Source organism: Aythya fuligula, chromosome 1, assembly GCF_009819795.1.
Source record: "Aythya fuligula isolate bAytFul2 chromosome 1, bAytFul2.pri, whole genome shotgun sequence".
In the NCBI taxonomy this organism is placed as follows: domain Eukaryota; kingdom Metazoa; phylum Chordata; class Aves; order Anseriformes; family Anatidae; genus Aythya; species Aythya fuligula.
In genome coordinates this window covers 152,599,426-152,622,745 of record NC_045559.1, presented here as the reverse complement: position 1 = coordinate 152,622,745, position 23,320 = coordinate 152,599,426, and the positions used below count along the sequence as shown (strand labels likewise).

Here is a 23,320-nt window from a genome sequence, read left to right as displayed (position 1 = left end):
TGTAGATCGGTGGTTTGTTCAGTTTGCTCGCAGTTTTACAATAAATGCAGGCATGTTTGGGGATGAGGTAAGAGCATTACTTTGAAGAGTGAAACAATCTTTCGAGAAAACTCAGCCTGTGTACTCTTCCCCTCTCCTCTCATTGCCTGCTCAGTTACTGTTTGCACAGCATCTGTCATAAACATTTCTTCTCATTCTTTTGCGAATAAAGGGGCAAAAAGGAAAAGCAATCAAAGCTGTGATTGTCTTTATGAAACCTGTGCCTTCCCTTCCCACTAGCATCTGCTCTCCCCACAAGGTAGGCTGCAGGCTACCATTAGTCTGTAGATTGGCAGTCTGCTAGTCCACAGGCTGTGGTCTCTTGCTGGACAGGGGGAAGTGGATTTCTGGCCTCTGAGCGAAGTGTCTCAGGGCTTTTGGGGGAAATATTTCTGGTGGCCATTGCCCCCAGCCCTCCTCACCTTTGGGACTGCTGTTGGATGTTCAGATGAAGAAGGAGCACTGCCATGCCTGCTTACCTCGGTCACTGGAGTTGCCTGGCTGTAGTGTCAGGCTTTTTCCATTAATGCTCAGGGAATACTAATGTGGCCCTTCAGCTCATCCCCTGCTACACCTTTGAGGGTTCCTGCTGCTCGTCCAAGGATGATTTCTTGATGAGAAAGCCCTGCCTGTGTTAATCATTGTTCCTAGCAGTGAAAGTGCTGTTACTGGAAACAACATGGAAAAATGTCGGAATGTCTGAACTGAGTTATTTTTAGAGCCATGGTTTGCATGAGTATGCTTAATGCTGGCAAATTTATTAAGGCCATGCAGCAAATTAAAGTGTCATGAATAAAGGTCTATGTGCATGTAAACATCCTTTTCAGCTAGGTAGAGCCATAGTAGAGCTTGAACATATAGCAGCTGCTGTCTCGAGATGGAGAAAAGAGATGCAGATGCTAAACAGCATTCAGTAGGAACACTGTGATGTATAGTTTTGCCATATATGAAAAATAATATAATTATTAACAAAAATTTGCTATAAGAAAAGCCCCATTGGAAAGGAACATCTGCAAAACAAGCAAACAAAGAAAAAAGAAAAAGAGGCAAACAAATCTGTTTTTTGATTTTCTTTTTCTTTTTTTTTTCTTTTTTTTTTTTTTTTTTTTCTATTTTCACAGGACAGATAGGGCAGGTAGGATGTCTTCAGTGCAATGAAATTTCTTTTCGATATGCACAGATATTAATTTGTGTAAAATCATTTAATATTCAGTGTATGTATTCAGTAAGATTGACCCTTTCTGTGTAATACAATCCATTAATTTAAATATACAGATATTGAAATCATTAAAACTGCAGGGTAATAGTCATGATATTATTATTAACCTGAATTTTGGTTTCCTGTTTGCATCACTGCTGGATTATATTGACAGTAATATTTTGATATAAAGAAGAAAGCAGTTTATGGAGTCTATAAAGGAAACCTAATGAATGTTTCATATTCAAATGTTTGTGTTACTTAGGATCCATGTCAGCAACTCTGCTCCTTGTTAATGTGTAATTATCTTTCATAATTCTGTTATCATCCTGGTTTCGTCAGAGCAAGATAGGTTTGTGACCTGAAAAGTTCTCTGACTCTTCAAAGGGAAGGGAAGAAATCCTAAACTTGCAAAGACAAAGAACCTTACCATTAAGTATTTGTAGCTCTTAGGCTTCATTTCATTTTTATTTTTTTTCCTGCAGCCTGAATTCATGTTCCGCATCTGCACAGATGTTCATTAATTTCAGTGAAAGCTACATTTGAAAATAAAGTCCTGCACAGTATTCCCCTGGCCTCTAGTTCAGAAAGATGCTAGATCACGTTGAGTCTCAATGTCAAATATCTCTGTAGGGAAAGACTAGGAAGGCTGATCCATTTGCATATGTGAGGAGGTACAGCAACAGTCTGCTGCACTAATGTGAGAGGAGGATGTTATTTTACAACAATAAAATTGCAAAGATTATAATCCACAGTTCAAGAAAGAAGAAATTCCTCCTTGTTTTTACAAACAGAAGAGAAGAGCGGGAACATCAGCTCAGAGACTGTGGCTGGGTTTTAATAAGGGCTGGATTGCTTCATGGCCCCAAACAACATTTATATATAAATGAGTTGAGATAATAAGGCTAATCAAATGTCATGCTTCAAGTAGTCAGTTCAAGGCCTGAAGGGATTTGGAAGTGCTTTCCCTCCACTGTACAGATGTGCTCCATTGATTAGGATTTGCCCATTCCAGAGGAGGGCTGCTGAGCTAAAGATATCCCTGATGGCTTGCTGCAGACAGTTATTCATATGGCGTCCCATCAGCACCTTGGGTGTTTAATTTTACCTGGGTGCATAAAGTGTTGCAGCAGACTGAGTTCTGTCGCCAACATTTGTTAAATGTGACCATATCATATGGCAGTATTGCTGAATGATCATGAAAACTTTGCTTAAAGTTTGCAGATCAATGTGCAGAGATTTACTCCAACGAGTTAGCAGATTGGTGGCTTAGTGCTGTATCAGCAAGGCTGAATTCACATAATTGCCTGCTTGCTGGTTTCCCTGAAAGGTAAAGTATCCCTTATAAAAATTGGAGGTTACATGCCTAGGCTTCTTTATTTCATCTTAGTCCGTTTTTTTTTCTTTCCTTTCTCAGCACAGAACAACCACAACTGATATAGTACAATGCTCAGCCTGGCATGGGCTTCAGAAGCTTCGTTTGTTAAGATTTGAGGTCAGAAGAAAGAGATGGTCCAATTTCTGTCGGGTATGGATGGTAAATAATAATAACCTCATGGAGCCACAATTGAGTTAGGAAGATGAGGCTATACAGAACTGTCTCCGCAAAGCATTGAGAATATTAAGGCAAATAACAAGTTATCCCAAACGAGATTTGTTTTCCATATCTGTTGGGAGTTGAGAGGACCGTGTAAATATTTTTAATGCCATTTGTACCTTAACTGTTGTGCCTAGGGGATGCATTCACACAGAGCTGGAATCACGAATAGTGCTTACCCTGCAAATTGCAATAAAGTACAGCCAGCGGGCATCTTGGAGGCTGCCTCCCCATGGCAATTTGAGCTGACTCTGTGCATGTGTGTGTGTGCATGTGTGTGCACATGTGTAAGTGTGTGTGGAGGGTGTATGAGGTCCCATTTTGGCTGGTCATTGCAGCTAAGTATTGGAAAAACTTTATCAAAGTATCTGCTTTATGCAAAGTATCTGACAGGTTTATAGTGGAATTGTACATTAAAAAAAAAAAAAAAAAAGATTCACTTTCAAATTACATTTTTTGTTGCATTAAATTCTACAACTAACTAAATTTTAGTTGGCAAAAACTTTTTCTAAGATACCATGGTATCTGTAGACAAAAGGTTTATAACATACACTTTCCGACAGCAGGTAGTGTTTGCTGAGATTTGGGGAAGATAAGAGGGCCCCCTTGTGGAAATTTTTCATATATAGCAGTCTAAACTGATGCAGAAAGAAAAGTCAGGAGGTCAATGGAAGGGGAAGAAGCAATTTTGCTTACAGCTTTGAGTAGTGTTGTTCACAGGAAGCATTTCTGGGTTTAATTAGATGTTATCAAGTATTTTAGTTTAAACACAAAGTACAATGTAAAATGGGAAGTCGGTACTCTGTCTTATAATTATCAAATTTGAATACCTCATTGTCTGCTTACTTAATGTCTTACAAGAAAAAAAAAAAAAAGAAAGAAAAACAAAAACCATACCATTAGATCATAAGAGGAGGAATGTCAGGAGAAGCAAAGTTAACATTTCATCTTACATCTGCATGATTTCCTTAGTTTTTGTGAATTGTTTCATTGAATTAATAGGAAAGACTACTCTAATGATGTTTTCATTAGTAAAATCACCTGAAATTCTTTAATATCCATATTGTCTTTTTGCCTGCATGATAGGTAAACACATATAGGTCATTTTGTTTACATCATTTGTGATAGCAAAACCTAGATGTTTTAAAAACTCATCATGTAGGGCAAAGAAAATGGTTATGATGTCTGGATTTTGTGATGATCATTTATAATTTAAGGTCATTATGCTTGATGTCAGAATTAATAAAGACTTGAGGCAAAGCTTAGAGAGAATAAATTGATGTACTTTCAAAGGGATTTCAATTACTGGGCCTTTTTATTGTTAATTACTTTATTAATTGAGCAGAATTACTGTACTGATTCAAAATGTGTTGCAGTGAAAAATCCCACAGAACCTTCACTTGAGCATCCCAGATTTGGATGAGAGCGTCTGCAACCAAACTATTAGTTGGAAATTAGAGAGGGAGCCTGGATGCATGCCACTTGTGGCACAAACTTGGTTTCTGATGAAGCCAGCTATAAATGAACATGGGTGATGTCTGTGCTGCTTGTCTCACCCAGCCAAAGAATAAACTGGAACAGCAACGGCTTATAAAAAATGAGGAAGGGGATGAAAATAAACATCGTAGTTAATTTTAACATAAATACTTTTGCTCTGCTACAGGCTCAACAGAATCTGGCTGAACAAATAGAAATCTTGGAAGATGTAAGGGTCTGGCTACATTTTATTGTTTGTTTCCCCAGTTTGGTTGTCCATTTGTACCCATGTATTCTGGAAGGCAGACAAGGCTATTGGTACTTTGGAAATGCCCCTGTTTTTAGGGGCTTTGTGAGATTGAATTTTACTAATCAGATGTATCCTTGCAGGCAGATAGGCCTCGTGTGATAACAGACCTCTCATAATTCTGTAACAAGGTGTATGTGTTGTGTTTTTTTTCTTTACAACCATTACAGAAGACCTTATGTTAAGTCACCAAATGGGCAGGAATTCTGTGTCCCCAGCTCTTTGCTTCAGAGCTGGAGCTGAGGGTGGCCAGAGCCCCATTACCATTAGCACAGGTAGTGCCCTGTGCTGGGCAGACTGCTCCCAAAACAGGGACGTTCTCCAGCCTTGCTGGCAGCTGCTGAGGGGCTGGGACCTGGCCATGACGAAGGTTTTGTGTCTTGTTCTGTGTACATAAGGGATATTTTGCTGTGCTAAACCATTACCAATGATTATAGGTATCACACTGGGTCCCCTCCCAGTATAGTTTCTGTAACCCTTGGAAGCCAAGTTGACAGAACAAGCTCCAGCTGTGGGTCCCTCTTGCTGGACTGTCTCCAGGTTTGCTCTTCTCCTGTCCCTTGCCTGTCATCACCTCTCATTTCTCTTCCCAGTCCTTGTTTTCTGCTGCCATTTGAGGCCTGTGGGTCATCCCCATTGCTTGTCTCTCCTGTACTTGTAACATATCTCTGAGACAGGCAGGATCAGTGCTTTTTCCCCAAGCTGGGGCTAGAGACAGCTCTAGGAGGAGGCAGGGAGGAAAGCAGTGCAAATACATCCTTATTTCTCTTTCCTTTCTGCGTGGTGGCATAGTGAAGGCAGAGATAGGAGAAATCATGTTCTTGAGTAAAGGTGTCACACGTGCCCCAGATTTTCATGGTCCTTATGAGACCCAGCAATGATCTGTGCACAACGGGGGTGAGATAGAATGAGGGCAGCATGAGGAATGGATTCCTCCCTTCCCATTCCTGGCCACAGAGGATTTATTGTTCTCTCTGGCACAAAGGTACATGTGGTCTTGCATACAGTATCTCCAAAGAATCTTATGGACGCTATTTGTATTTATTGCATTTGAATGGCATGTGCTCACATGCTATTTCTTACAAGGTACAGGATTTTTATTATGCACGTGCTTGATAGAATAACCAGATTCTTATTTTTGATTTCAGTGTTGCATTTTATGTTTATATTTATTTCAGCGAAGCTCTTGCTACTTCACTCTTTTCGGCAATTTAAAGAACACTTGGTACAATTGAGCTCGATACAATTTAGGCAAGGAACAAAAATCTCTAGAGGGAACGTCATTAGATTTGTGTTTCATCAAGAAATGATTTACAATTTGTATCAAGGCTGTTTGATGGAAAGTGGCAGATTTGTTTTTCTGTCAAATCGCCTAAGCTGTGCATTTCTATTCCAGTCTGCTTCACTCCCAAACAAATTGTCATTTCCCCATCTTAACCTTTCTTTGTGTTCTTACGTGCAGCAAAGCTAGAGCCACCATTCTCAGCCTTTGGGCTGAGACACATAAATACCTAGCCTCTTACTCTGGCAGGAGATGGCAAATTTACCCTGGGTAAAGTATTTGATAGAGCAGCATCTGTGTAGTTGTTACACAAGGCAGAAAACATGGGGCTGAGTATAAGAGTTTTCTGATGGAGAAGAAGCTGGTAGATGGAAGGTAACAAAACAAGATAAGCTGAAATAGGAACTTTCTGGTTATTTTTTTTTTTTCTAAATTAAAGTTATTAATGAATTTCCTCAGGGCTGGTCTTAGCTCTGATCCTATTTCATGTTTTCATTAATGGTGTTGGCACAAAAAGCTTAAGTATGTTAATGGAATTTGCTTAATGACCTTGAGGATTTCAGTAAGAGGTAGAATAAAGTTTGGTAGCACAAAGTACAAGATCACACACTGCAGTCCTGCTGAAATGGATTTCCTCAATAAACTGAGTGCTTACCAGCTGAAAAGGAAGGAGGAATGAAAGGATTTCTATATATTAGCCAGTAACACAGGGAGAATGAGTTTCCAGAGTTATGCCCCACCTCTGCTCCTCCCTCCCCCCCCAAAAAAAAAACACAAACCCAAAACTGAAAACAAACCACTTCACAGTGTGAAGGTGGTCGGATAATAAATGCATTGCCAGTAGAGATAAGGAAGTATTTGTTATACAAAGCAGCTGTGAAGCCTCGTGAAATTTTGCCCAGTTCCAGCTGTGTAGTGAAATGTGAAGTCCTGCAAGGTCAATTACAAGGAAGGACTGCTTCTGTGGGCAAAAAAACAGAACTGATTTCAGGTGTTTCCAGCATAACTTACTTTTGTGAGCCTCATATCAAAAGCTCTCAAGGAAAGTTGAATTGTTGGAAAAATTGGGATGCATCTTTGAGTGAAACAGTCTGACTAAAGGGTTTCGGGGGACTGCAGCTGGCTTACTTCTGGCTTTTCTTACCAGAAAAGACAACAACAACTCATTCAACTTTGTATAATGAAGGCTTTAAAGACCTTCTCTCCTCCTCTGATGTTCAACTATAAATTATCTTGGTATATTTGCAGTGCTAACTCAAGAAAACTGGATATAACTGGGCCAGAAACAAGTTTAGTTGGGGAATAAAAATCATGTTCCTAACCATGAGAAGCAATCCAACCAGAGCAATGGAGTGAAAATAATATTTCAAGATGGGATAAGGTGTTTTATGAAAGGGATAACGGAGTGGTCGTATCTGTACTAGTAGGGAAAGAGACTGATTTCCCTGGGATCCTCCTGTAGCTAAATAAAATGGCAGCCCATGCTTTTCCATGTACTTGAGCATTCTTAGCTCTTTATACCCTGGATTTTCTTCACTAACTTAGCCTAACGTTATGCTCTGTGTTTGAAAATTTGTGCCTAATCCTAAATGCAGCCCACAAGAAAGTTATGCATTAGTTCAGAAAACTCACACATTCATATGCCATCTATGTGCATTTTCTAAAATACTGGGATTAAAATCATGGGTAGCTAGATCATTTCATTAGTCTAGGAGCTGTTCAGGACCCAGACTTGATACTTGTGAAGAGAGTTCATTTCTTTAAAGACATGTAGTTTCTGCACTGTCCTCTCCAATTTCAAGAGACGCTATTGAACGAAGTGTCATTAAATTAAATATTCATGAAGTTTCTCAATAATTCAGGCTGTGCTGATTCAGAGTGTTACACCCCTACTTAAAACCATATGCAAAAACAGTCTTGTAAAAGGCAAAGCACATTCCCTGTACTCCATCTTTGGGAGGTAAGAAGGAACAAGGCAGGACAGGTACAATCCTGTTGGTGGGCTGATTCTGTTTTTATGTGTCTTCTGACAGGACTGTGCATTTGGTGACAGAAGACTGTGCACAGTCACACAGAGCCAAAGAATCACTGGGGTGGGAAGAAATCTTGGGAGGTCTCTAACCCAACTCCCTTCTTAGAGAAAGGTCAACACTCAATGTAGACAAGGTTGCCTGGGGCTCTGTCCAGCTGGGTCTTCAGAACCTCCAAGGATGGAAGTTGCACAACTTCTTCAGCAAAGCTTTCCCAAAACTTAATTATCCTCCTAGTGGAAATTATTTTCCACGCATCCTCCTCTTTTTCAATTATTGACCTTTGTCTCTTATTATCCTCTCATGCATGTCAGTGAAGAACCTGGTTCCACCTTCTTAGTAACCTCCTCTTAGGTACCGGAAGGCTGCTGTTGGTACCCACCTCGTGTCTTAGGCATGTGTTTAAAATACTTCATTAAAGTCTGCATCTTCACAAATAGATACTCTCTCATGTCAAGGAAAAAAAAGTCTTAACACTCTGAGTTTCTTTTGTGCAGAGCAGAACCCAAGATCCATTTTTGCTAATGATATTGAAGGGCTTATGGTAATGTGATATGTAGACAACATGATTACTACTTCTATAGTTATTCACTGCTTACAAAATCTGTTGCATATCAAAGATGCATGTAGAAAATCACAGTTTCTAACTTCAAAAGCCTACAGTCTTTGAAAAGAAAGTTGTCAGTTCACGTAGTCCCAGGCCACTTGTCTTCATATGTAACATGTTTAAGAAGAATAACCTCTATAAATGTGTTTGTTACCATTGGTTATTGTACAGATGTATTGCTGGATTTTTAAAGTCTTTTTATATATATATGTGCATATATATATATATATATATATATATATAAACAAAGCTAATTTCAAATTCTCATTTGCTAGCATAGCTTTGCAGCATTATCAGATTTGCCCTAGCTTCACTTTTAGGAAAATTAGGCTCCATAGGTGGAAAAATTCCTGATGTTGTACATGCAGCATTTGTGTTGCCACAGGTTCACTCGCTTTCTTCTACCCTTCTGGACTACCCTAAATCACTGCTGTTAAAAGTTGTTTGATGTCAGAGAGTGAGTGATCTCTAAAGACATTCTTTGTCATCTGACATTCTTTAATCAGCTGTGGGATACTAATCTTCACATCAGCAGCCATGCAAAAAATAAAAAACTAAAAAGATCAAAGGGCTTTAAAGCTCTCCTGATTTTATTTATTTTTTTTTTCGGATAGCACAGTTATGGAATATAATTTGGTATTTCAGAGGATATTTAAAAAAAAAGTGTTTGCAATTTCTAAACAGAAAAAATCATGACTTTTATGAGTGCTAAAGCAACAGGTTAACGTAATAAAAACTGAAACTGGTAAGAAGTGGTACCCCTCATAACATGCAATGAAATGTGAGATGTCACATTTTGTAAGTGCTTCCCAGTGCCCAAACACCAAATTTCTCTTGACTGTTAACAGACTGTCATCCCAAGTAACTTCTTTTGCAATTGCCTTTGCTTTCCAGAACCAGAAATATGATACCAGTTGTCTGACTCTAAGCCCTCTCCCTATCTTATCTGTCTCCCTATGGCAGACTGTTTTTCTAACTGCTGTTTTGGAGATGTGTGTGAAATAATGCAATACTTACCTAAAACTTGTGTTTATCTGGTGAAAGCTCCAGCTCTTAAAACATGCTTACAAAGAGATAACGCAACTGGTGTATGTACAAACATATATACATATTCATATATATATATATGATAGGTACAAAAAGTAACATCATGTAGGTACTCTGTAGTTACTTCTCACTCTCTTCAAAATGTTTTGTTACAGGTTAGTTTTCAAGGTTGGCCTGAAGTTCCCACTCTGTGAATACATCTGTGCAGGCAGGCAGACTTTACTGCAGGTGTGGGATTCGCCTTACAGATTGAGATTTTTGTGTAGGTGTCTACGTTTAGGCATCTCCAAATCAGCGGGTATCTAAGATCCCACAGTGGTCAATGTGCATAGTGCATTGTATAGGGAGTCTGTACAGTGATACAGCTCATGTCAGTGTTGGCAAGTAATTTTGGCCAGCTGCATCACTCTCCAGATACCACTGACTGGATTGAGCAGCTCTCTGTTGGCTTTAGAGTTTGTTTAGACACTTAGTATTTGGGTACCTTACTCTGGAAGTAGTGTCCTGTCCCACCTCTCAGCAGGCACGTCCTACAGATTTAGCTGCACTGTATGTCACTGGGATAGCAAAAGGAGCAGTTAAACAGCACAAGCTTGTGGCCAGTTTGGAAATAGGAAACTGGCCAAATTTTTTCTGGTTGGATTCAAAACCATGGGACAAAATCCCAGAGGAATAATGAGGCACAGCTAATTTTGTACCTCAAAACACAAGCTATAATTCATAGATTTAACTCTGCTGAAGTCAACAACAAATTTGCCTTTATTGTAGAGTAGCTGAGTGTCTATAGGACATTACAGCCACTATCTGAAGTAAGCACAGTGCTCACCATTCCAGTTAAAAAGAGTAGAAGTGGTGGGTGCTCAGGTTCTCTGAAAAACTTGCCCAGTAAGTGTTTTTCCTACATGCTGAATTGGTGATGTATGTGGTAAGAATGGATAAGTATCGACTTCTTAATGGTGACTGCTGTCTTAATGACACTTTCAGTAAAGGACACATACAGAGAAACCCATGACAACCTGAGAGAACAGCTGACAGTATTAAGGTCACAAACTAGTAACAGATGTCTTAGAGAAGCATTCTCATCAGAGTGGTCTAGCATCCTCTGGCAGACACTAAGGAACCTATGTGCTGTTGCTACATCATCTTCACAGAAGTCTGCGGGCTGGCCAGTGTTTATCCAGCTTGGTGGATTAGCTGTACAGAGCTTCCTGCAGCCATATGGACATGCATATAGTTTGCGAGCTGCTTCATCGCATTTTCTCTGCAGTGAGGTTGTTCAGAAAAAGAAATAAACAGTTTGGTTTTGTTACATTGGGCGGATTATCTGTAAATTAAGCACAGCATAGATGCAGTGACACTGTGCACAGTAAAGCTGCCGGCCATGAGCTGGTGCATCTGCATTATGCTAGGACGACTTGACCAGTTCGTATCAGCACCAGCCCAACTTCACTTTCTGCCTCCCCTCACCATCCTTGTTGTATGGTCACATTCCCTAATTATTCACATACTGCATTACCCATATTTTTGTTTCACACATTTACCCTCCTCTATGCACCGTTACCCAGACTGATGGAGGATACTTTGCCTGGAGAGGTAGCTGATCCGTGGTTTACTCTGTTATTGCCACTGAAAACGTGGGCTTCTTGATAAAACTGGGAAGCACACAGCTTTCATTCACACAGTGCAGATCTTTCCTAACCCTTCATCTTGTCACCATGTCTGTCATTAGCACAAGCATACTGCCAGGATGGCTTTTGCTGGGCATTTCAGAACTTGCCATGGGAGCACACCCACTTCCAGGACTGAAGCTGCTAACTTCTCATAACAGCTCGGGTCATAAACTTGAACAGGGCTTTTATTTTCCCGGCTACCAGGAAGAACCACAATGTAGATGTCTTTCTTTATGATGCACCTGGGCTTTTCAAACATTTTGGTTCTTCTTTCTTCTGGCTGTTAGCATCTCACAAAATATTCTGCAGTGACTGCCTTTTTCTCCACCTCAGATATTCCTCCATCCCTGCACCAGCTGCTGTGAGTGTGCTCTTCTCCTTTATGAAACTCATCGCTCTTTACACACAGGGCCCTGCCTCAGTATTAAAATGAAGAGGGGGCAGCTCGCTTTTCCCCCACTCTGAGCCTCCACAAGTGCAGTGTGAGCTCTCCTTGTGCTGGCTGCTCCAAACGAGAGCAAGAGTGCCAGGGAAGATGTCATTCATCCTCTTCCCCAGGAGGCCCTACAGGATGTTTTTGTTCTCAATGCGTGGTGATTCTTCACATGTTTAGTAAATCTGCCTCAGCTGGGATGTCTGTTCCGTGGTGATAGAAGAGGCAAAATGCCCTGGTTTGGGATCACCCCTACTAATATGCTCCTCTGAAATGAATTTCTAAATCCAGGCAATACTATTGAAGGATTAATGTAAGATTAGAGTATTTATACTAAAATACCTTATAATGTGAAAGAAATATGTGTTCTTGGGTTATAACTAGAAGCTCAGTTTATCTGTTCTATTAATTAAAGGTTTGGGTTGTGGGTTTTGTTTTTTTTCTTTTTCTCCCCTAATGCTAATGAAGAGACTGGATTTCATACCGGTGGGACTAGAGCCTTCTGAATTTCCAGGTGGTTTCTAATTCCAGTTTAAATAGTATTGTTTCAGATATGGATCTTCTTGAGCTAATAGGAACTACCCTGGTGCTAAGTTTGTGGCTGTGGTCTCTCGTGGATTCTCTCTGCAGGCACCTTCTGTGAGCTGCACGCACTATCTTGACTAGGCTATTGCAAGGATTACGAAGTCTGACCACCATGGTGCTTAGCATCCCATCCAAAAAATCAACCATCCTGAAGTGGCCATTTTGCCACTTGCACTTACTGTGATTTTTCATTCCTTGACCACAGCAGCTTATGCTGGATTGCCATATGAATTTTTACACACACAGATGTGGGCACATGGACACACACACATCCATGCTTATATATGTACGTGTACATATATATATATATATATAAAATTTGCATGGTTTTTAATTAATTTGGAAGGTTTTGTGTAAAATATCTTCTCGCTGACATGCCAGCATATTCTGCTTGGTAGTCTTTAAACACTGAAGCTGTCTGTGGCAACAGTTTGAGTAATCAATGATGGAAGTCCATTGAAATGAAGCCAAGAAGTCTGTGATGAGTTAGCTTTGTCAAACCAAGGAAACAGAAGCCAACACTTAGATCTTTGCTGAGTATTTCCCCCAGTGGCTACCTGTGGAGTTTAATGCAGCCATATAATCAAGAGCACGCCTGAAGCAAGGAGGACATTTACACAGACAGGAACAAGTGGACATCTGTATTCAGACTGGCTCAAGCACACTCAATGTACAGTAGACTTGATGCTCTTCTACTGAATAGGGAAGAAAGGGGAAATGGAAGGCAACCTGTCATTTCACTTTTTAATGAACTGCTTCTTGTCTTTATTAAGAGCTGACTCCTCAGCCATTCCAATTCTGATTGAAAACTGCATATTATGCACTGGGAGCTCTGAAATGCTGCTCTGTTTAACCCATAAATGTCAACAGTTTCCTGAGATAATTTTGATAATTTTCCAACTGAAACGAATGTGCATAACCTATGTATTTTTATTTATATCATTATTCTACAGAAAAGACATCCTTTTCACTGAAAAAAAAAAAAATAATAGTGAAAGCAGTGCTGTGAGTGCTGGGCAGCATCCCCTATTTGTCTGTGTAGCTTTCTAACAGTGTAACCTAGGATTAGGTGGAAGTAATCTAAGGCCTTCCAACCTTAGGTTTGTTAAAGGTGATAGAAGAGGTGATGGAAAGTCATGAGCAGAAGGTTAAATGGAAGGTTGTGAAGTGTGAACGTGGTGTGGATAGCTGCACTGTTAGTGCCTTGGGAATGAAATGTACATCGGGCTGCTGTTGAAGATTTCCTTCCAGATAAAGAAGCCATTCAGTCTTAACACAAGGAGGCAGCACTCTGCAAGATACGCAAATAAGAAGGAAATTGATCAGGACAGCAGAGCCAGATGCAGAATTCAGGTAGTTACGAGGAGAAGCATTAATGGGCAGGTGAAAGTTTTTTTCCCAGTCTGCTCAAGGGAAGCTGCGGAAGTCACACAAAGACACACTCCTCTCATTTCCCTGCATTTGCTTCGTATTCCTGTTTATTGCACATCAAAGGCATTTACATACCCAGGCATGAAATGGAAATGATTGATGCAAAGGAGATATTTTTGTTAATTGCTGTTGCTCTGAGTCATGCCTGAATGGGACTGCTAGGGATGGGAGAGGAAAGACAGAAATGTTATTAGAGGTATAAATAATTGTTGAGAGCAACTTTTAAATACATCTGTTACCACATATTCACATCTAAAATTATCCAAAGAGGTGAGAGGCACCAATACAAGGACTAAGCCAATGCTTCGTCTTCATTGGTACAGATGTTGGCAACTGTCCCTGCATTTTTGTCCATTTTTTTCATGTCTGCTGCCTGGATCCTCAATCATTGTCTACAATAGTCCTGTCAGTGCCTGCTGGATGTTACAATAACAATGTCTTATACTCAGAGTTTATGGGTGTTTTGAGAGTTTGGCTGCTTTATCTGCACAATACCAGTGAAATGTCCACTTTTTGTTCTATTGTTTGGAAACAATTCTTAATGTGCTCTCATACATGCATCACAGAGTCAAGGTGAGATGGGCATTCAATTTGAGACAGGAAAGCCATGCTTGAAGTACATAAAGACGGTGTTTTTCATAATGGAGCTATACTTTGGAGCACACAGGAGGATTTCTGGTGCTTCCTACTCTGCAGGAGTAGTGAAAAGGTATTTAAGTAATCTCTCTCTATTGAATGATTGCACAGTCCTTGAGTTCTCTGTTGACGTGAGCTGTGTAAATAACTGAAGTGGGTCCAAACAGCTGAAGTACAATTTGATCATGTGTAGCCAGAAAACCCAAGTCCCATTTTTTTTGGAAATGTCATCCTTTAGGGTATCATCTGTCATTAACAGTAATCATGGCTCCCAATTGCAAGTGATAATAAAATATATCTATGGCACTCCCCAGTTTATATCCCTCCACCTGTAACCTTTCTACTGTGAAATAATTTTTGAAACAACCGTTTCCATTAGATAGTAATTCAAGAAATGATCCTGCAGCAGACCATAGTCCACAGTTTGGCCTCATAATCTTATCCCAAAAAGTATATTATATATCCTCTAGGTGAAGAACTCAAAATGAATGAGGACAAAGTGTTCAGCTCTGTTTCCTTTTGCTTTGTCTGAACTGGGGAATATATCTGCATTTTAGGAAATCGTGGGGACATGTCTATCTTAATGACAAACCCAAGGTTTATGGAAAAACTATTTACCATCTTGAGTGGTAGAAAATGGGTGATACCTGAAAAAGAAGGGTATTGGTCTTGGAGATTGTTAGTAGTTTTAAGAATTTTCATTTAACTGGTTATAAGATGCCCCTCACAAAGTGTTGGTTTATTTCCAGTGTAACTTGTCTTGAGCAAGCTTGCCTCCTGCTTATTTGCTTCATACTTGACTAGACTTAAAGAAGAATATTTAGATCAGATTTTTCTTAAGAAATCTTAGGACTCATGATTTATTAATGTATTGTTTGCAGTCAGATGAGTCACACAAACTCATGAGCTTATTTTTGTACCATTCCGTGTGTTAATTTTAGTCATTAATCTTCTGCTAGTTATTCTAGCTGACAGAAATCATAAGTATTTTGGTTTTGTTTTGTCCTTATGATATCACCCTGTAATTTAGGTTAGTTGTTATTGTATAAAACATTTCCCTGTAAAAATTGCCATCTGTAAAATCCTGTTTGAACCATAGTCAATTGCAGTCCATTTCAGATTGCCATAAATAGATGTACAAATTCAATTCAAGAGCTAAAAGACAAATTGACAATGTGAGTGCTGCAGTTATTTGCTCTATTTCAAATCAATATTTCTTAGTGTCTCTTTTGTATTCTTGACAGGTGAGGTTGAATAATGATTATCTTTATATCAACAAATGCTTTTATACTACATGATTATAACTAATTTCAATCAACCACTTGTCTAAAATTAAGTCACGTGAGTGGATTTGGGGCCTCTCATTATCTTCACTCCCGCCCATTTAATAATAGTGTTCTTCTTAAGTAGGTGGCTCATGCCAGTCTTCCACACGGTGTTATTTTTAGCACTTGCAGCATCCACATTGTATTGCCCGTGCTTCTCGTATGTTCTGACCAAGTGCTGTATGGATTATCATCTTGTACACACACGTCACAGTCCAGAAGGAAAGTGACGAGATTATAGAAATCACTTTTTCCAGTTTTCCTGATAGTACTGTCCTCATTTTAAAGTAGAGGGGAGTACACTTTGGTTAATTGGCTTATACACGAAGTAACTAGCACTGAACAGTTGATAAGTCAAAGTAACTACTTTTCTCTGATAGCTGTTTATTTCCTTTCATTTCTCTCTTTCTTCCAATCTACCTCGTATTTTTTTCACAGGGTTTATCAAGCTTTAAACATTTTACTATCTCAGAAATAGTTGCTTTCAATACTTACCTTATGTTGAAGAAATGAAGGGGGTGGTGGTGGTGGTCACTGGTAATCATTTGACTGGAGAATAAAAAAGGGAAAACCACTGAATCTGTGTTTAAAACCATATTTAATGATATGTTACAGGAACTTCTATTACATCACGATGCTGAGGGATCCTGTGTCACGATACCTGAGTGAATGGAAGCACGTTCAGAGGGGCGCAACATGGAAAACTTCCCTTCATATGTGTGATGGAAGAAGTCCGACACCAGATGAGCTGCCTACCTGTTACGAGGGCGACGATTGGTCTGGAGTCAGTTTAGAGGAGTTCATGGACTGCAGCTACAACTTAGCCAACAACCGCCAGGTGCGCATGCTGGCAGATCTCAGCCTGGTGGGGTGTTACAACTTGACTTTTATGAACGAGAGCGAGAGGAATATGATTCTTCTCCAAAGCGCCAAGAACAATCTGAAAAACATGGCCTTCTTTGGCCTCACCGAATTTCAGAGGAAAACACAGTATCTCTTCGAGAGGACATTCAACCTGAAGTTCATTTCCCCTTTCACCCAGTTCAACGTTACGCGGGCCTCCAATGTGGACATCGGTGAGGATGTGCGGCAGCGGATAGAGGAGCTGAACTTCTTGGACATGCAGCTGTACGAATATGCCAAGGACCTGTTCTTGCAGCGCTTCCAGTACTCCAAGCAAGAGGAGCATCAGATGAACCGGCTAAAGAGGCGAGAGGAGCGGAGGCTGCTGCGGGAGCAGAGAGCTCATCAGTGGCCAAGGGAAGAGGTGGCAGAAGTTGCCGTTACTGAAGATTACAATAGCCAAGTGGCAAGATGGTGATGCTCCTCCAGCTTGACTAGCCCATAAGAGGATCAGAGGCTCATACTTTGTGTAACTTGGCTACCTGAAAATCAGCCAAGGAAGGCCAACCGCTTTGGCAAATGAGACAGCATCTGACAGCTACCCTTCCTTGTCTCGGTTTTTCTTGGTTTCTGTCAGTGAGGAGAACTTTTTTTTTTTCTAACTAGGCATTAATAGTGTTATTAAATAGCAGTAGAATAGATTCCTATCCAAACAGACTTCCTGCAAAGCCCTAAGCTATGAGAATGGGTTGAAGAGAAAGCTATATCCACGACATTAACAGATGTAACCTATACAATCTGAGCTACCAAACCTTGTGCAGGCATGAATCAAAATTGAAAAAAAAATAATCTGTTTTGGTTCCTCTGTGATGTGAGAGCTGGTTTATTTAATATTGTCCTTTGCAACTGTAATGTGTAGCTTTCTAGTGGATGAAATGGAGGTAAACATACTGCCCTTCAAACTTTTACACGCTGTGTTTTGATTAAGGAAAGCATTTGCTGGGCTGATTAAAAAAGACCTAGGAAATGTGGGATTGGTACAGTGCTTGTTCTTTTCTGTAAGCCCTCGGTCAGGGATGATTTGCAAGTGAAGTGGGGGGTTTAACTTATTTTTCTGCAGATGTTAAGAGAATCAAACCCAGTCAGGTAGCAGTCGTCTTTCAGAGTGTGTGTGGCAGAGGGAAAGCCAGAGTGCAAAAACTGAGAAATAAGGTAGGTCCTCGTTGAAGCTGCGCACACATTGCCCGTATTACCTGCCTGTCGGCAATGAAATAAGCCTTCACATTCACAAAAGGTGAAGAGGGGCCCAGCAAACTACAGGGAAGAGGAAAGAGAGAGCAGGAAAAGCTTAAATATTAGTGTGACATTATCCAGATTTGCTTTAAAAGCCTGGAGATATATTGTCTGTGAAGATAGGCAGGTTTATGATATAGTCTGTTAAAGTACATTGATTCCAAGTGAATACAATTTAAATTGGTTTTCTCTCTAACTATGGTAGTGGCTACAACATATTAAAAAAAAAAAAAATCAGCTTTCATTTTTATAGGATAAATAATAGATATGTGGAAAGACCTGATATTTATTACTCTGTATGAAGATTCTTTGTAAATTTATTGCTTTCATGAAGAGAGATCTGCATCTGTTTTTCTTCCTTGTCTACAAAGATTCAATGGGTTCTTCCTCCACACATTGCATTCTTAACTGCATCTATTTATTCTGAGATTTTTTCTTGATTCCATTTGTGGTAGTGGAATTTTAAAAAGAAGGTCCTTTGCATCATAGATCTTTGAGAGATTTTTTTTCCTTCTTCTTCTAGCATAAATCTAAAGCATTAGGAGGAAATTTCTCTAAGTGCCTCAATGTGGCTGCTAAATCAAGATGCTGAAAGTATATTATTGCATGCATGAATGGCTTTTACCTTACAGATTTTCTAATTAGAGATACTGGAGTACCTGATATGGATGCACATTTCTTGGTTATTTTCAAAATTCAAGGGTTTTAGCTAGTCATTTTAATGTGTTGCAGAAAACAAGGCTGATTTTGAAACTTTATCCCTTCATTTCCAAAATGTTATTTTTAGTGCATGCTGTATCTTTTTTAGTTCCAACAATGTTATTGCTATTTATCTATGCACAATATCAAAAACATGATCTAACAATCCTGTTGAGAGTTAATGCATACAATAATATGTTAAACATGGAATATTGTAAAGAATATTAAGAAGTGAAGAAGGCTACTGGGACAATGCCTCATTATCAATGTAGTTTATTAGCAAAGCGCTGCTTTACACCAGTGTGCTACTTTTGTGGTAAGCAGGGAGTTTGGGGCTCTAATGCCTGTTCCCTTGGTGGATCACATGCATCTCCTCCCACCTCTGCCTTCAGAAGGGAAAACACAGGGCAGCAGATAGCCATTCTGCTGCCCAAATGTGGGATGTCCATCTCAAAGAAGACTCCCCTGACCATTTTGACTGGATCCCCACCGCCTTGAAGAGGCGCTCAGGCTCCTTTCTCACATAGAAACACCTATGTTCAGAGGTTTGAATTGAAACTTTTACAGTCTGAGACTAAAGCTCACTCTGCATGTCCTGTGTGTGGGACAGTGGGGCCACTAAGAGCCAGGCTGGACCAGTACTCTTGCATCTTTAGCACAGCAGTGGCCCTGGCCTTGCAGAGGGCAGGAGCCTTCCTGCTGGTCAAACATTCCTGGGTCCATTGCTGCATCTCCTCCTGTGCTTCAGATCCTGTGGCAAGAGAAGGGATGGGAGCCTGTGGCACCCCATACACCATGTCCAGGATTTGTGGGTGCTCTTTTTGTCTCTGTGAGCACAGGGAGCTGAGGATGCCAGAAGTGACCCTGAAGGGCCCTATGGGGTGGGCAGGAGTCATGGCTGCTGGTGGGCCTGTGGGAGAGAAACCAAGTGCATGGAATGAAAGATGCAAGCTCATACTTGGATTAAGGAGGAGGATAAACAAGAAAGCAGAATCAGTCCAAGACCATCTTTTGTTGTAAAGCATCCCTAAGCACCCAAGAGTCCCTTTTCTCATGTCCCTGCCTCTTTCCCCTACAGGCCACCTCTCCACACTGCTTACAGCAACAGGGTCCTCTTTTTTCATTTTGAAAACACTGCATTATTTTTTCAGGAGAGAAGAGAGAGAGAGAGAGCAGAAATTGTTCCCTGCAGCCTCACCAGTTGCTGTTAGTATCAGTTTCAGCTCTCTAAGCACACCAACAGTTCTCCAGACTATTCCTTCTGCATGACACAAAACAAAACCTAATGAGGAAAATCAAAGCAGTCTTTGGGCGGTTTGCATTAGCTTTAATAGTTTGGCAATACCTTAATGTGATGCCTAACCTTTTAGTCAGTCATTTCCCAGGAGACAAGATTAGGGTCCTGAAGAGCTGCTAATGTGCTGTAGCATCTATGTTAACAGGATTTGCCTTAATGCTTGGGATTTATTTAAAATTGAAGTTTTTTGTTGTATGTTTTTTTAATTTTTTTTTTTTAATTATTTCTATTTTCTTTTTTTTTTTTCTTTCTCCTGGAGCCTGTGTATCACAATTGCACTGGTTGTGCAGGAACGGGCAGCAAGCATCTGGGATCTTGCCATCACCAAAGCCCACGGCTCCAGCAGCTCCCGCCCCAGCTACAGCAGTAGATTCAGCAAACTCCCTTCACTAACACTGCTGCTGTCCTTAGCAGAAATTCTCTGCACATCAAAAATCAAGCAGTTTTAAAATACTTTCAGGCTGACTTCTTCTAAGACACAAGCTTGCAGCTTTTTCCTCTTGGGCACAGCACCCAAAATATTGTAGAGCAAAAGCAGCCTAAAAGCAGAATAAAGGTTCACATCTCTGTTATTCCAGGTCTTCATTGCTCTGACAGCACAGGCTTCCCTGTAATTACAGTGTCTTGTTTAAGATCAGAGAGCAGTGTGTTCCTTTTGAAACCTTCATGAGCAGCGATGCTATAGGATTTCTGTCCATCTTCCTGGCATTATTTTGTTGCTTAAACAAGGCAATTTGGCTTCTGCTACTGCGATGCTGAAACAAATCTCATTCTTTTGTAATGGAGATGTACGTACTAATCTCTCCCATCGCATCTTCAGCACTGGCTGCCTTTTCCAGTTATAATTTGCTGTAGGCTTGGAGCAGACAGAGAAACATGCTGTGCTGTTAAAACTGGTTCCTGGTAATTTGATGTCTAGTCCAAGAACTTGGCCTATTGCCTATGGGCCGTACTTTATTAGAGAAGGAAAATTTGTCCTCTCTTCCCCAGTCATCAGTGCTAACAATAAAAAGCTTTTTCACCATGGGGAAAGGGAAAAAAAGATGGTTTCTCATGTTTGGTATTACTCACTGCAGTTGTGTTAACAATGAGGTTGGAATAGCCTTGCTAGGGCTTCTACCCAGTATGTGGTATTTATCTGTAGTTCACTCAAAACAGAAGTAGAGAGTGAAAAACTGAAGGAAGTCAGATCCACAGCCAAATTCCTAACTTCAGTGTATCTACTCAACAAAACCATGTGGCGAGTCACATCACCCTTCAGTCTGAAAGTGTTTCAGAGTGGACATCCTCTACGAGGAGGGTCTTGTTTCCTACACATTTTCAAGAGTAACTGGGAGTGAGTGTGTGTTGTTGGGGACCTTTCTCAAGTTGGCCTTCCTGTTAACACATTTCATTCGGCACTGGTGGGTTCTTGTTTCCCACATCCAGTCCTGTACCAGTACTGAGCACTGATGCTATAAAACTCGTTATCTCACTGGCACCATTTTCTCCTCCATTGCTGTCCCCCTGATACACATGAAATTTTTTATTTTTTTATATTTTATTATTTGGTATGGGATAGAGAATATCTGTTTTCCAGGTTGGTGGAGATTACCCTGTAAGAGGTCCTGAGATGAATAACCACAATAAAATCATTCTGATAGAGTAGATTGCTGTGTCTGCCTTACCCATGGCAAAAGCATACTCAGAAAAGGTACCCAGCTTGCATTGAAACACTTCCTGTAGTTTGGTTCTTGTAATACTTTCTCAATATTTTGTGGAGAGAAATAGATTCCTACAATATCCTTCATTTTTTTGTTTTGTTTTGTTTGTTTTTCTTGGCCATATCACAAGCTCTGTGATTTCAAATAAATCTTTGAAGTGAGAAAATGAATAAATCAGGAGTTCCCATCAGTTGCCATATTTGAGATGAAAGGGTAAATTAATAGACTGTAAATTATTTTATTCTTTAGGGATTTTCCTTCTGTTTATGTGCAATAATGTGTGTGAACTCTGCTACTAAGAGATTGTATTGTGACTAACCATATCTACTTTTATTCCTATTTAAAGGATAGTTTGTAGACCTAGGGGTTTTCATTGATGTAAAGCACAATTTAATGAATTATTTAATGTGTTTAACCATTGTGGTGTCAAAAGCAATTGTTTTCATATATTTATTTGTTGGTGGTTTTCTGTAAATTGATACTCATTAAGAAATCTGTTGAAAATGAAGAAATTTTGTTGAATATTGTTGGGTCCATGAATAACTTATGAGCAACAAATAAACATTGATTGCATTTTTGAAACACTAAAGGTTCCATCTTATCTACATAACCATAAAAGTGACTAAAAATGCTTCTGTTGGGCTGGTTTCAAGCATTAGTGCAGATCCACTATGACCATAATTATGTTTCGTAATAAAATGTACATAGAGGAAAAGCATGTTGGCACAACTTACTCTTTAATTATGTTGGGGCCCAATCAGAAATCTTATGATTGCAATTGACTTTAGCAGGCTTCAACTGAGATTGCATTAAGTCAGGAGGCTTGAGACTTGCATAGTCACTAGCACTAATTCAAGTGACCCCAGTGTCAGAATTTCCATACTTGGATTGAATTAAGACTTAAGCACGCAAATAACTGAAAAAGTGCTGGTGAATTTGTTGGACTTCATTTCTTCGGAAACTGCACAGAGGACCGGTCCCAACTGTCAGGGTAATCTAAGGAGCTACCATGGGGAAGAATGAGAAGCTGCAGTCTGTTGCTTCACCATTGGCCTCATATATATGTCCTTACATCTCCTCTGGTTGCATGGACCATACGAGGAGCCAATTGCATTTTCAGCCACACTATCTCATGTATATGTGTAAATACAATGAACTAGGACAGGGATGGGAACATGGGGGAGCATGGATAGATGTGAATAAGGAGGATACATGGAAATCTCTGTTACAAAGTAACTCAGGCCCCCTGTAAGGTCTCCTCTTTCAGAGTATTTTGGGTCCCTGTTTGTTCCATGACTATTTTATCAGATCAAAACTTCTTCACAGTTCTTGATTCCCAACGTGAAGCAAATACACCACATCCCTGGATGTGAGTCTGGTTGAAAGAGAAGACCATACCATGGCAAATTAGGATGGAGTGACCTTGACTGGGCAGGTCACATGAAAAAAAAGGACATTTTTTCAGCAAAGTCAACTGACCAGTACTAAATGTTGTGTAAGGCTGTATTAATGGTTAAAAAACAACAACAACAACAAAAAAAAACACTAAAACAAACAAACAAACAAACAAAAACAAACAAAAAAAACTCTGCTTGAGAAATTACTCTTGGGATACAACAAAAACAGCAGTTGTTTAGGGTAGCAGAAGAAAGGAAGTTCTCAAAGGTTCGAGTTCATTTTATTTTCTAAATTCTTCCTAATAATTTTCTAATTGTTCACAGCTACTGTTTAAAAACCACCATTGTGAAGGAAGGCTGTTTGAGTCTGCAGTAAACAGTACCTCTCTGGAATTTATCCTCGTTTCATCCTACCCAATTTTGCA

At 39.9% G+C, this 23,320-nt stretch overlaps 1 protein-coding gene across 1 annotated transcript in view; it reads left to right on the top strand.

Moving 5' to 3' along the window:
- HS6ST3 (heparan sulfate 6-O-sulfotransferase 3) overlaps positions 1 to 19,972 on the top strand; it is a 294,039-nt gene extending 274,067 nt beyond the window's left edge. The window contains exon 2 of the mRNA XM_032207777.1: positions 16,279 to 19,972. Coding sequence (XP_032063668.1) covers positions 16,279 to 16,984 — 706 coding nt within the window. The 3' untranslated portion in view covers positions 16,985 to 19,972. The remainder of the gene's footprint in view (positions 1 to 16,278) is intronic.
- Positions 19,973 to 23,320: the final 3,348 nt, after the last annotated feature.